At 57.5% G+C, this 14,680-nt stretch overlaps 1 protein-coding gene across 3 annotated transcripts in view; it reads right to left on the bottom strand.

Annotated features, from left to right (window-relative positions):
* The window catches only part of DLG3 (discs large MAGUK scaffold protein 3), a 78,701-nt gene that overhangs the window by 53,956 nt on the left and 10,065 nt on the right, over positions 1-14,680 (bottom strand). For all 3 annotated transcript variants that reach the window (XM_042807481.1, XM_042807482.1, XM_042807483.1), the window contains exon 4: positions 13,743-13,895. In XM_042807481.1, the coding sequence (XP_042663415.1) occupies positions 13,743-13,895 (153 nt within the window). The remainder of the gene's footprint in view (positions 1-13,742; positions 13,896-14,680) is intronic.

Below are 14,680 nucleotides of genomic sequence, written 5' to 3'. Positions count from 1 at the left end.
CGCTCCCGGCCCGGGGAGCGGGGCAGCGGCTCCGGCCCGCTCGGCTGCATGGGGCGGCTCGGCCGGGCTCGGCTCGGCTCGGCTCGGCTCGGCTCGCCCGGGCTCGGCTCGGCTCGGCTCGGCTCGGCCGGGCTCGACTCGGCTCGGCTCGGCTCAGCCCGGTCCGGCTCGGCTCGGGAGCGCGGGGCGCGGCACCTGCGGCGGCGCGGAGCATCCCCCGCCTCCCCCGCGGCCAATCCGCGCCGGCGGAGCCTCCGCGCCCCGCCCCGCCGCTCAGCGCGGGGGCCGCGGGGGCGCCGGGGGCCGCGGCCGCGCTCACCCCCCGCCCCACGGGGCAGGTCCCGAAGCGCGGGTCCCAAACCCGCCGGGAGGAGCGGGAGCCCCCGCCGCTGCCCGAGCCCCGAGCCCGTCCCCAGCGGCACCCGGCAGCTCCGCTCCTCCGGCCCCAGCACGGCGGCGGGCAGCAGGGCCAGCTTTGTGGTGGACACCGAGAGGGGTTCGCTTCGCACCAGCCGTGGTCCGCTGGCGTACAAAATAATTTTTTTCCAGGCCTGAACCCTGGTTCATTAGCCCGGCGGCGGCATCTCTGTTGCATCCCCACGTCAGCTCTCCCCCTGCTTTGCTCGAAATGTTACCACGTACCCCAGCACAGCACCCTGGGGATGCTGCCATTGCCCGGCGAGCAGCGGGTGCGTTGGGGGTATAGACACCCCCAGGGCCTTTGCTGGGCCCCCCACCTGCTGCCGTCAGGGGATGGTAAAAGCAGAGCCCAAGTGCCCACTGGTGCAGCAGAGCAAGGGTGCTGCTCCCAGGGCAGCTCAGGCAGCCCCTCACCTCTTGCACAGAAGTGCCAGACTGAAAGAAGTTCAGAAGGGAGTCCCCCAGACAAATTGAAAGGTAGAAAGAAAAATCATTACAAAAAACCACATCTCACCAGTTAGAACCTGAACTTAGCCACCTAATGCTTAAGGGTTGTAATAAACACTAGGGTGGGTGAAGAATTACTTGAAGAAATGATACGTAAACATGTAAAAGAGCGATGAAAAGTGTGCAGTAGGGCTCCTGCAGGATACGGGTAAAGGAATGAGACAGAAGCGGGAGGGGGTGCCTCAAGTTGAGCCCCAGGACGTGGTGGTTCAACACCGCAGTTCAGGCTGCGAGATCTGCAGGCTCTTACTGGCCTCGTGCAGCCAGCGCAACGTGGCCCTGCTCACAGGCAGGGCTGTGGGAGGAGGAAGTGCATGACGGCCGGTCAAACACCCCTGTCCACTCCTTGCTTCTTTAGCTCTTTAAACTGCAATAAAAAATTACTTCTGCACTTGACCACTGCAGACAGAGGGGCTCCTGCCGTGTTTGCTCCCAAGTGGTCAAGTGGAACGGTTGCTTCTGTGCAAAGGGGAGGGAGCAGAAGACACTCCATAATTAGGATCCATGTCGTCCCCAAACCCCCCAGTCCCCACCGCACGGTGCAGAGCCTGTCCTCTCCACTCACCGCCTCTTGTCTGCTCAGGTTACCTTCATTGCACTACGGATGCTACAATCACGTGCTGCTCCATGCTCGATGCCATGGAGCAAGTGTTGTGGCTCCGATACATTACACTGAAATTTCCCCAGCTGCAAGCTTAGGACAGTCATAATGTTCCTGGACAAGCAAGTCTAGAGAGTCTGTCCCCACCATGCTGGCCTCAAGCAGTCGAGCACTGCACTGCGGCTGAGACCTCGGAAACAGCTCTGCAGGTGAGCCTCACCCTGCCGCTCCCGGGGGCTCTTACTGATGAGCAGTCAGTTAGGGGACCTGGGTGCACGGTGGCACTGACCCAAAGACCCAGAGATGCCACAAGACAAAGCCAACAGCTGCACATAAGGAAGTGTTTCTACCCTGCAGAACCCAGTGCCCCAGGAGGATGCTGAGGCAAGGAAGGATTGGATGCCTGCATGCAAAGCAAGCTTGCTCAGAGTTATTTTAATCAATGAAAAACCGTGGTTATGTGCATGGAAGGAAAACATGCAGTGCTGGCATTAACAGAGAACTTCACACTTCAGGCTTTAAGAAATTCGGATCATCTCCGCATCTTCTACTGCTCCTTGTGCCATCTCCCAGAGCACATGGTGCTGGCCCTGCAGGAGGATGCTGGGCTGATGAGCCCTGTGCTCCAGGGAGATGCTGCACCTTCTCAACGGCCGGGGTGCACCAGGGGGCTGGGAGATGTCATCCATGCGGAGAGAGCATCTCGCGGCAGCGAGAGCAGAGGTGGGAGTAAGGGGAGGGTGTGGGGCAGGAATGAAGCTGAGGTGGGGATTGCTGCACCAAAACAGACCAATAAGCCATGCAGAAACAGGCAGCAAAAGGCTATGAAGTCCTTCTTGGCTACCCACCGTCTCCCACCCTGCGGGACCTCTGAGATCTGAGTCACTTCATCAATGAGATGCTCCCAGAACCTGTGACACATCCATAACTAATTACTGCTCCATCCCAGCTGCAAACTTCCCTCCCATCGCAGTTCCCACCCTCGGATGGCACTGTTGGTCTGCAGGGACCATGCTGTGCACAGAGCCCTGCTGACCACCCAGTGAGGCCCCTTCCACTACCGTGAGCCTCCACCGAAGCCAGCTTTGGGCTCAGGTCAGGCAGGCGGCCGGTGTCTGGGAGAGGCTGACTTGGGCGGGAGAAGAGCGCTGGGGAGAAGAGGTGTTTGTAACCCCCACTGCCCTGCTCCAGACATGTTTCCTCCTTTCACTTAGTCCTGTGGTGGGGGCAGGCAGGGACATGGGCATTCACTTAGTGGGTAAGTGCAAAAGCAAAGGACAAGACCTGTTAGGGAAAAACACTTTAATAAGGAGCTGAGTGAACAAGAGAAGCATTTGATTCCCTTCCCTCCCCGCCATGGCAGACAGGAGTGCATCCTCCACAAGGAAGATCTGTGGTCCTCTCCCTGCTCGGTCTCCAGCAGCCCCGCAGATGGGGCAGCCGCGTGTGCAATGGGCATCCCCACATGGGAAGCACCCTCGCTGCCAGCCCTGGAGCACCAGCAGTGCTGCCTCCACCCCACTCCACTTGCCAGCTTGCAAACTCAGGGACAGCTCCACTATCTAAACCCTTCTGCTGCTTCCCCCAGCTCTTTTATCTGTTAGTGCCTCATTGCCACCTGCGAATGGAGGGGCCTTGGGCCGTTGCCACTGCAGCCCTAATGGAGCCCTTCCCTACCTGCTTGCAGCTCCCCTCCTGAAAACCCACATGTCCCACTTTAGCTGGCACGAGATTTGTTTAATTCCTACTCATTGGCTGTGAACTGCATGTGCCACCTGCTAGCCCCAAATAAAAGGGAAAAAAAAACAAAAAAAAAAAAGGCCCTGGTTGCTGCCGCCCGCTTGCAGTGCTCCTTAACACCGCGTGGGACTTGGGGCACATTATTGAGCTCAAGAGGAGGCCAGGGCTGTTTGGCCAGGGCATCTGCATCCTGCACTTCTCCAGCTTGCTTCAGTGAGTAGCAGTGATTTGGCTACTGGGGGTGGCACTGCCGGAGCCCAAATAGCGCGGGCACCAGCATGGGGGTGCCCAGACCTGGGTCTGGCAGGGCAGATGCAGTGCCCAGCACCTTCAGGCAGCAGTGGGCATCTTGCCCCAGTGATGTGGGCATTGAGCAGGGCTAAAGGAGCTGGGAGGTGCCTTCCTGGAGGGACGTGACTCAAGGAAACCAAGAGCTCTCTCATCTTATACCCTCTTCCTACCAGAAGCCTGCCCATCCTATTTAAATACAGCTGCTCTTTTTACAGGTGCTAATTTCAGCAAAGTGTCAAGAAATCCCTGGAGATGGTGCCATTTCCATGGCATGAAGGTGGCATGGAGATAGGTTTTATTGGCATTGCTGGCACTTCAGCCCCTGTTGTCACGTCCTTCTTCTCACATGAAGTCCTGTGAGAAGAGGAAGGCAAGCGTGAGGGACCAGGAGCTGGGGGTTTGTTGCACCTACAGCCTTTCTAGGAGCAGAAGACGGGGCAGGCTGAAGGCAGCCAGCTCCTTGCAGAGACGACGGTCACACAAGTGCTGTCATGCTGCTCCTTGCTTTTAGCCCAAGCGGGAAGTGGGTCCTGCCAGGGGAACCGAAGCCACGCATTAGCTCTGAGCCTAGGTGCACATGGAGGGGGTATCATCTTTGTAATGCTGGGGGAGGAGGTGGGGGACAGTTTTGCATGGGCGAGGTACTTTTCTCAAGCGCAATCACCTGCAAAAAGCTACCCACCATCCAAAGCACAGGGGAGGCAGCGGGGTTTGCAGCCACCCAGCTGAGAACAGGTGGCGGGGAGCACCGGGATGTAAATGCATGGGCGGGGAGAAGGCCATGGAGAGATGAGCAGCAAAGGGAGGAACCAGACTCAGCTCCGACCATCAGTCGGTTCCTTAGTGCTACTGCCACAGACCCCCATCCAGCAGGGATTTGCAATGTGCTGTGTCTGGGGCTTGTCAAATGAAACTCGAACGGGCGCTCTGCAGAGCCAGCTGCACAGCTAGTGGGCAAGTGGGGCCAGCAGTTCCCGTGAGCATTGGCGGGTTTGTGCTGTCACAAGTGAGTGGGAAGGGGAAGGATAACTACCATCTCACACTGAGACTGTTCCTCCCTGCCACTGGCAGCGATTCATGCTGGAAAGTGTGCATCTGGGATAATAATAACCAGGCATATCAAGGCTCTCAGTGCTCTCAGAGAAGTCGCTAAAGAAATTATTCTCCTCCAGGGGAAAACCATTTTCATTCTATTAATGATCCCTGATGTGTTGTCCAATACCACTACACAGTTCCCTTATCCTCACTTGTGGCAGCAATGGTGTGAGGGTCTTCAATAAACACTACCAGCCACTTTCTGCAATTGAAATTACGGCCAAGTAAATGCCTTCCATGGCTGTGCTGGTGGAGTGATGGAGACCTGTGGCGGGTCCCTATGGCAGAGGCCAGGCTCCCGCCCTGTAAAGGAGAGCCAGGAGGCTCTGTTTAATAGCAATCAACTGCAGCAGGCTTTATGGCTTTCCTGACAGCCTCACAGTGCCCCCAGCTGCTCCCCTCATCACCCGGCAGAGAGGCTCCTGCCTTGCGCTTGAGCACTTGAAGCATGGGCTGGCTGTGGCCAGCCTTCCCCTGGCACCTCCCTGGGGAGATTTGCTGCTGCACGGGCACGGCGATTATAGCACTGCTGTGTCTCATGGCCTGTGGATGCCCAGTCCTCGTGTGTGCCTCACTTCCTTCAGAATAAAGCACATTTCCAGCCTGGTGGAGCAGAAGGAAGGTTTGAAAATGTGACCAGGGCACAACTTCACCACTCCAAGCTAGAGTCAGAGCAAGGTATTTCAAAGCCTTGTGTCTTTAAGAGAATTGGTTGATTTTTTTTTTTTTGGTCCTGGACCTTGATCTCCAACCAGCTGTGCCCGGTGTGACCCCCCCAGACATCCCCTCTCTCTGCATCTTTCCCTAGTCCTGAGCTGTCTCTGGGTGTGCTTACACACCCAGGCTTAGCAGCAGCCAAACCCACCCTGCTTGTGCTGCACCAGGCTGTTGAAGGTCTCCTGGCTGGACCTGCCTAAGCCGATGCGACCTTGGGGCCACAAAGCCCCATGAGTTGGCTCTCCTCAGCTACCCACCGGGAGCCACCCTTGCAGGAACCGGTCCCATCCTCAGAGCGGGTCAACACAGGGCTCTGAAAGTGCTGCAAGGGCTCAGCACTGCTCTGCTCGGATCTGAGGCTGTCCTGGGCAGCACAGACCTGTCCAGAGGGACCTTTTCCCACATCCAGGACCCAGAGATGCCCTTTCCTTGATTATTCCCACCCTGTGTGGGGGACGAGAAGGGGAGCTCTGTGGGCCCACACTTTCTCTCTGTCGCCTGGCCAGCCCTGCTCCGATCTGCCCCTTCCAAACGGAGCAAGGCCCATCCAGCATCTCCCACTGCCCCCACCCAGCCGCTCGCGGGGATACTGGTGCCTTGTCTGGGTTGTGCTGCCCCAGGACACCATTTCCCTAGTGGGAACCCCCCCAACGTCGGGGAGGAGAATGAATGCTGGTGTCCCCGGGGGCCTCGGGCACCCGCAGGGGAAGGGAGGCGGGCGCCCGGCTGGCCCCAGCTCTCCCTGCCGCCCATGCCCTGTCCCCTTTAAGGGAGAAAGCGCTGCGCGGAAATTCTGAATGGCTGTCCCCGCCCCCCGCCCGCCCGCCGGCCGCTCGGCCAATCAGCGCGCGTGCCGCAGGGCCGCAGCCGGCTCACGGGCCCCTCTTAAAGGCGCAGTGTCGCCACCCCCGTCCCTGCCGCCGCCTGAACGTCAGGAGGGGGGGACCCCGGGCGTTTTGGAAGCCCCGAGGTGACCTTCACACCGGGTGCCAGCGGCGGGGGGGAGGAGGTGTTCCCGAGGCACAGGAACCTGTACACGTGTGTTCCAATGGAGTGACACACCAGCAACGCAAGCCCTGGGTGATGGATGACGTCGAGGGATGACGAGCTGCGCCCCTCACCCTGGCTTCAGGGCTTAGTGGGGGGATGGGATGGTCGGGTCCCAGGGGCTGGGCATCCGGAGGGCCAGAGTGCCCGGCTGGGCTGAGTTTCACCCCAAAGGGAGCCAGGCCGAGAGCCCGGCACAGCGAGAGTGGTTTCATCGCCGTGCTCGTGTTCTGAACCAGCAGGAACGCCGCCCCGCTCTCACAGCAGCAGAGCCCCAAAGCTTATAAAAAAAATAAGCTTAGAAAAAAACTCCCTGCAGAAACACCCCGGGGTGATTCAGCTACGCAAAAGCTACCACTGCACAGAGGGGAAAGAGCTGGGCGGTATTTGCCAAGGGAGTGGGAATGAACTGTGCAACAGTGGGACTGCAACCTGCTCGCCAAGCAGCTGGCAGAGCTGCTAGCTTCAGCAATGAATCCAGCTCCAGGACAGGCCTGGGTCTCCCCCCCTTGCACCACAGCGCAGTGCCCCCCTTCGCTGGCGCTGCCACAGCTCCTCCCGAAGCCAGCTGCAGCCTGGGCTGTTAAAGGATCTGGTCTGAAAATACCCCTTCAAAAGGAGGGGACAGCCTGGCAGGACGCTGCCACGTTTCCTGGACCGTGCGCAGGTGGGAAGCTGATGGTGAGGCTGGGGAAGCAACACCGGTCAGGCGTGGTGCTCTCCATGCTTTGGGCACAGATGCTGGTGTGTCTGAGCAGTGCCAGCCCTGAGAGCTATCTAGGCCACAGACCGCAGGAAGCCTTTGCCTGAATCTCATTATTTGGAATCATTTTTAGGTGCAGTGCCAGCAAGGCTCCTGCAAGGTGCTCTGTACCTGCAGGCTGCCCTGGAGCAAACCCTCGCTTCCTGCAGCAGGGCATGAGGTTGGCTTGAAACACTTGCACTGCTGCAGCCGTGCATGGTGTAATCCCCCAGAGCGGGCAGAGCAAGGCAAGAGGAGGCAGCACACAGCAGAGAGCACCTTTTAAAGGGCTCACACTCAGATTCGCAAGAGGGACGATTCCCAAACCCGCACTCATCCACGCTCCTCCTTCCCCTGCAATTCTGCTGGCTCCTACCAATGCCAAGGATAGTGGATCTCTCAGCGTAGCTTAATACTGATCCTTCAAATCCTGAAGACTAAATACCTCCATGAGCAGTTATCACAGCAGCTCCATTTATAACAGTGCCGGTATTGCCTCTGCCACCAGAATCCTGATTTTCGTCCAGCCCGATGCCATTAAGATGCAGCGACGTTCCCCCAGCTCCAGCTTTCCAGATAGAAAGCAGCTGGCCTGTCAGGCTCTGTCTTCCAGCTTGGTTTGTTCCCTTACAAAATGGCGAGGAGAGCCTGTTTGTTTTGCAGAAACACACCCAGAAGATTTGTCCTCAGCCTCCTGGGGTGGCTGCAAGAGGGAGCGGAGCGTGGATGGGCGGAGGTCAGGGTGGCGCGTCCTGTGCTGTGGGCACGGGGGTTCCGCACTTTGAGAGCCCCTGGCTGGTTCGTGCTACGGGAGATGGGCTCCAGTGCTTCACTTTGGTTGCAGCAGGAATGTGGTCAGTGACCTGATGAGGCAAAAGAGGGGAGGAGGCACCTGGGTGCAGCTGTGGGGACCTTGCACGGAGGCTGCACCAGCTCATCTTGGAAACTTGATGAGCAAAGCAAACAGAGACCCAGCGGGGACAGTGTGGCAGCTCATGGAGCTCGTAGCCGAGGCATTGATGGGGCTGGCCCCTGTTCAGTCCCCGTCCCACTGGGATGCCTGTGAACACACTCAGCTGTTGCTTTCAGATTTTCAGTTCTTGCTTCCCATCAGTGTGAATCTCAGTGTGCGAGTCACCCCAGCAGCTGTGCTCCCCTGGGGACAGGCGGACATGTGCGCTAGACAGAAGCAAATGAAGCTGGAGCAAGAATCTGGAGGGAGGGTGGATGGAGTCCAGGCTCATCTGGATGACTCTGGAGCGTGGCTGTCTGTGGAACACTCCCCAAAGCCTCTCCCTCGCTGTCCCCTTTCCACCACTGCCCCGGGAGCGCTGCGTGCGCTCGCACCAGCACAAAATAACTTCAAAACGGTGATGACGACTTGGATCAATGGACAGACCAACAGCCCGATGGCTGGCAGGGCTTCTCCTATGCTGTGCAGCCAGAAAAGCCTTGGGGTCTGCTGAGGATCTTCCTTTTGCCGCTGGTTTTAGATGGAAAGTCCCCAGGTGGAGTAAGAGCAGGTGGCCACGCATGAGCCTTTGGTTTGACAGCCTGGTGGCTCTACCGACTTCATCCTTTGCTGAAGCTGGGAGAACTGAGGTCTAAGCATCTCTTTATTCATCTCCATGGCAGGAATAGCAAGAGTCTCTAGTAAAGCTGAGGCTATTCAACCCCAAAACGTCCACTGAAGTGACAGCTCTTACCGCCACAGCCTGTGCTGACCCCCCCTTTGAGCAACAGCATCCTTGAGACACAGGCCACTGGCTGCACAGCCGGGTGTCCATGCTGTGCAGGGCTGATGTACGGTTCAGTCTGAGAGTGTTCCTGCAGACAGACACCCTCTTGGCTTCAGTGCTTTGGCTTTCCAGCCTGTGTGTGCAATGTCGAAAGAGAAAACTGCTGGAGAGCATCTGAATAGAGAGCCCTGAAGTGACCTCCAGGCACAAAGCGGCTCATGTGACACCGGGGCGGCAGCCAGGGCCTCTGGGCTGTGGGTTGCTGCTTTGCTTCCCTGCTTCTCCTAAAATTAAGCATGCTCTCAAAGGTGCATGGGGATGCAGTGGGGAGTGGGGGGGGGGTCCCTCCAGGAGCTGGCTCCTCCTCTGCTCCCATTGCTTGAGCATTAGCCACTCCGCAGGATTTTGGGGTCGCAGGGTTGGTGCTGCTGGGCTCAAGCTGAGATAAAGCAGTGGCCAGTCTGGCCTGTGGCAATGGCTTCGGCTGCCTGACTAGCCAGCCCACAGAGAGGACACGGGGTGGTGCGGACAGCAGGGCACGTGCAAGCAAGCAACCTCATGGAGGGGCTTTCTTCGGTGGGGGGCTGCATTCATTGCCAGACATTTGCTTAATTTCCCTGATGCTCCTTGCAATAGCAAACAGCTACTTGGTACTTCCCCTTTTGCAGAGAAAATGCGGAGTGGTGGGGCTGCAGCCGGAGCAAGGGGGGAGCAGGGAGCTTGCAGCCGGCATTTCTGCCGCTGCAGCATCATGCTGGTCTCATCCTGACCCGCTGCAGGTGCCCGGAGCTGCTCCCGCCAGGCAAAGGCGCAGAGCACGGGAACGCCCTTCTCTTTGGCCAAAGGCAAATCGGGAAAGAGGAAAAAGCACTCGAGAGAAGGATGGGGGAAGCAGACAGCCGGTCGCCACGCTGGCGGCACAGCCTGCCTTTCTCTGCCAAATCCCCCGGGGAGCTCCGTGAAGCTTTTTGGCGCTCGAGCTGTGGGTTTGTGGGGCAGACGGACGCATCTTCTTCAGCGGCAGGTGCAGCGGGGAGGGCTCCTAACAACCTGCCAGGGCATTTCTGCAGAGCTGGGCTGCCTCCTCCCTGGGACGCAGGGAGGGAAGGGGACATTTTTGTCTCAGCCCAGCAGGGCTGAAGCAGAGCCTGCGGCTGGCCCTGCTGTGAGCCACGCTCAGTGGCACCCCACGCACCCCCAGCCCGCGGGAGCAGCAGCACCCCTGCCAGCCAGGTCTCCTGTTCACCGGCGATTTCGGAGCACGCCCGGAGTGTCCGTCCTCTGGAAGCGGGCTTGCTCGCTCTCTCCATCATGTTAAGACCTGCTGTGGCTCAGCGTCAGCTGTTGGGATGAGCCAGGGCAGAGCCGGGGCGCTTGGCGTCGGGCAGCGAAGCACCGAGCCCCTTGGCAGGAGGGAGGGATGGAGGGAGGGATGCGCGGGTGGGCACCGCCCTGGCACAATGATAGGGATGAAATCAGAGCGGCTGCAGAGCCGTGCTGGCGGGCAGGAGAGGGTGGCAGGGGAAGAGCAGCGCTTCCTCGCAGGCACAGACTTTTCTTTCTGCTCATCAGCGGCATTGTTCCTCTTTCATTGATCTCTGCAGCTGGTTGCTCTCTGCTCCCCGCACGGCGGATGAAAATGGCGTTTACTGAGAGAAGCAGCTCTCCTGCCAGCCCGTGAGCGCCGGCGAGTGGCACCGGCCACAGGAGCATCCTCGTGGGTCTTCCCACTGCGGAGGCACACAAGCCCTGAGCAGCCCTGCTAAAGGCAACCACAGGGCTCAGGGAAAGGTTGAAATGTAGGATTCGGCAAACAAAACCCCACAAACTCCAGAGCTCAGGCAGGATTGTGTCTCAGAGCACCTCAACAGGGCATTTCAGCCGTCCGAGTCCCTTTGCTCTTGCCCTGTTGAGGTCTGAACATCCTCTTTTCCCACGGGAGGATGGTTTCAGCCCACTAAGCCTCACCATCAGGACGCATATTTTGCTGCTGTATTTACAGGTCTCACTTCTTTTGCAGCAGCCATTTGCACGCTGCAGGGCTTTTCGGAGTGCACACACGTCCTTGCCAGCAGACGGAAAATTTCCTGTTCCTGGAAGCATTTGTGCAGAGAGGCAATTTATTTCTCGTGTGTCTTTCTGGCTAAAGCAGGTTGTGGTGCCTTTTGCTCTGCTATCACTACCAGGGAGAGATGCAGGCAGGGGAGAGGACAAAGCCAGGACAACAGAAAACTTATTTACATCGATGGATGCAGTAAGAGAATTGCACTTACTTCAGGCAGGACAAGGCAGTTTATCATCTTGCCTCTTATCAGTGGCAGGGTGTCCACCAGAGCTCTTGTTCCTGGGCTGATAGCACCAGGGGGGCAGCTGCTCTGCCCCGCAGCTGGTGCCCTCCTGCCCTAGCATTAAATATCACCCATTATAAAAGCTTCCCCGGTTCTTCCAAGTGCCAGTTTGCCATCTCAATTGTTTTTCTGAAACCCACTCTTGAATGTCCACGGCAAAAAAGCATGCACTGAAGGCTGGGGAGCGAGAAGACATCGTGGAGGCGGGCAGGAGCTGGGTGTGTAGGTGCTTATCCAGCTCCAACGCTGTCCTGCACACCGGGGCTGTTGAGAACTGGCACGGGAGGTAACGCTGGGCAGGAGCGGAGGTGTCCTCAGGGCCTTCCTGCAGGAGCGAGGAACGGAAAGCGGGGCCCGTGCTGCGGCCCATCGGCACAGCCCGTCCCCCCCCGGGACGCAGCCCATCCCGTGCCGTGTCCGGGTTGCTGGCGTGGGGCACTGCTGGAGCTGCTCCCGCTCTGTCAGGGCAAGAGCCGTGCTCTTGCGGGGAAGGTGACATCTCGGGGAACGGGCTCGCTGCTGCGCCCAAGGCGCCCTTACCCCAGCACAGGGGCTGCCGCAGAGAAGCAGTGCTCAAGCCTGCAGCTCCCCAGCACCGCTCTTGGTCCCAGTCCCCGGGAAAGCTGCTCGGTCGCCACAGAAAGCTGAGTTTCAGGCAGGACTAGGGGAACGGCTAAGCCCAGCACTGGTCACTACCATCCCGATGGCTTTTCCCCTCCAGGTCCCCGCTCTGCCCGTGGCCAGGCTGTGAGGTGGCCATTCTCTGGGACGAAAGAGGCTGGAGATGAGAGAGCCCAGCCCTCCCAGAGCCCTGTTCTGCCCACCCGGGTCCCCACCGCCCCCTCCCTCCCTGGGCAGCGACCCCCTGCTCCGGGCTGGCAGCTGCAGTCCCTGCGGATGGGTCACCCTGAAAGCACCAGCACCCGGCACTCAGGACCAGCTCCTGACCCATACTGACACAAGCTAGGAAAGGAGGAGGCTGAAAATAAAAAAAGCTCCAGAAAAGAATGACAGGAATTATTTCAGGGCTGGAACAACCTGCCTCACACTGAGTGAGTGAAGAAGCCAATCTGTTTAGTTTATCTAAGGGAAAGTTAGTTAAGAGGGAACTTAGACGCATCTATAAATACCTACATGTTGGGAACATTTCTGATTGCCATGGTCCTTTATCCTAGCAAACAAAGGCAGCAAAATTTCCTGGGGCTGGGAGCTAAAGTGAGAGAATTCCAAGCTAACAGCACAGTGCAGATTTTTAATGGGAAGGATAAATAACCATCAGGCCCAGCCAGGCTAGGGACACAGCAGATTCCCCATCTCATGGAGTCTTAAAATCAAAGGTAGGTGGCTGCTGCTGCTAAAGGAGACACTGCAACTCAGCCAGACATGTGGGGCTGGATGCAAAAGCTGCTGCAATCCACAGCCTGGGACAGTTAGGAAGAAAATCCCTTAAAATCTGACTGTTCCCGACTGATCAGGCTCTCGACCCTTGAGGGTTTTGCCCCGTGACTCCCCTATCTCCAGTCGTGCTTCCCTCCCACTGGCAAACGGAGGCCAGCAGCTGAGCTCACCCTCCTGTCATGTTCAGAAAACCACCATCCTGCCCTTCCAAAACTGGTAAAGATTTGGTGAATGTTTGAAAAAGTAGAGAGCAGCAAGAGGAAAAGGAGAAATTAAACAGTAAGGGAAAAAAAATGGGGCATTACCCATTTTATTGCAGTCCAGAATAAGATGGGAAACATTTAAAAAGGAGAGAAAAGAAGCAGTGCAATTTTCATAGTTAAAATATTTCAGAAGACTTTGACTTAGCAAACAAGCATTATTTCTAACTATGCCAAGGAAAATAACATTTTCATATCATTTTAAATCTGCAGTGAGCTCCATCCATCCTGACCACTTCATCCCTCCCAAAAGTGCATTTTGCCCTTCGCTTGTCCCTAAAACTTCCCTCAAATGAGCAGCCCACAACAATGCACTTGCACCAGAAAGAAGCTGAGATTTACAATGCGCATCCAAATAAACGGTGTTTCCAAGCAAATAAGACATCTGAGAAAAGCTCCTGGGAAGCTGAGGAATGGACCTGCCATTTAAGAGCTCAGAGAAAAAAATATGGAAATCTGCAACGTGGGAGTGTGCCAGCACCGGGGGCGAGAGGGACAGGGCTGGGAGGATTTCTGGCTCCACGCAGCCTCTTTATTTCTGCGCCATATCCACCTGCCCTCCGAGCCCTGAGGGCTGACACTGGGCCGTGGTAAATGCTAAGGCAAGGGAATGATTTCAGCATCACCCAGCCCCTGGCAGAGGTAACGGCTAGATTTCCGAGCTGGAGCATCACCAGAACAGCCGTGAGGAAGCTGCCAGCCCCAGGGGAGGAAAACGCCTCCCTGGCACCATCCCCGCGGTGCTGGGGGGCACACGGCCCCGGTGCTGTCCCCTCAGTGCCAGCCGCCGGCCAGGCTGGCAGGGGGGGACACGGCGTGGGGTGCACAGAGGCTCACCTGGGGCAGGGCGCTGCGGGAGCCGAGCACCAGGCTGCAGACACTGGCTGGTGCCTCCATCCTCCGTGCTGTCACCCTCACCAGGCGCGGCGGCGTCCCTGCCGGGCTGTCCCCCCCGGCCCCTGCGGAAAGCTCATCCTCCCGGGACGGATCCTGAAACGAGACGAGGGGTACAGGCGGATAGGGCAAGCCAGCTGCCTCCAGGCACCCCCCCCCCGCCAGCCCCACGCACTTCTAGAAGGGCCAAAATGAGCTGCACCAGGCCCACAGCTGCTTCCCCACTTGTTTCCACAATGGCTTTTAAATGTCTTTATTGACTATCACATCTCCTCGGGGCCCCGTGGACTGGTCTGGCCACAAACACCAGTGGCTGTTGCCAGCAGAGCTTGTCAGTGGGTGGATCAAGGCTACAGGAGACCCAAAAAAACAAAGCAGGATCTCACTGCCTACAGTACAACATCACTAAGAGTTTGTTCATAAACACAGACTAGATCTGCAGGATTTCCTTTAACTTTCATGGAGGAATCATCAACATGAAGGAAGACAAACAAAATTGGGGCTAAAATGGTTCCTGAGTCAGAGGGACAGCAATATCTCCTGCACTGATTGTGGTCAGCTTTGTCCTCCCCTGTTCATCAAACTCCTTTAAAGTATTCCTCCTTAGGAGACAGAGTTCAGCTCCATCGTCCCTGTGTGTCATTCAGATTTGGTGTCTCCACAGGTATATGATGGGAAGCTAGTTCAGTCCATGAGGCAGAAACATGGTGTTTATCTGATAGGATTATTGCACTGAAAGGAGGAATCCCCAAATTTTTGCATTTCAGCACAAAAGTTCCTGTATCCCCAGTTCAGGGGGATCCCACAGCATCCCTTGGCAGGGCACAAGGCAGCGAGAAGGGAACAGGAGGAGGGCCTGCAAAGGCACGAGGCAATTTTAT

This window comes from Tyto alba, unplaced genomic scaffold (assembly GCF_018691265.1).
Source record: "Tyto alba isolate M040663 unplaced genomic scaffold, T.alba_DEE_v4.0 Super-Scaffold_5, whole genome shotgun sequence".
NCBI classification, from domain to species: Eukaryota; Metazoa; Chordata; class Aves; order Strigiformes; family Tytonidae; genus Tyto; species Tyto alba.
This window is presented reverse-complemented; position numbering and strand designations above follow the sequence as displayed.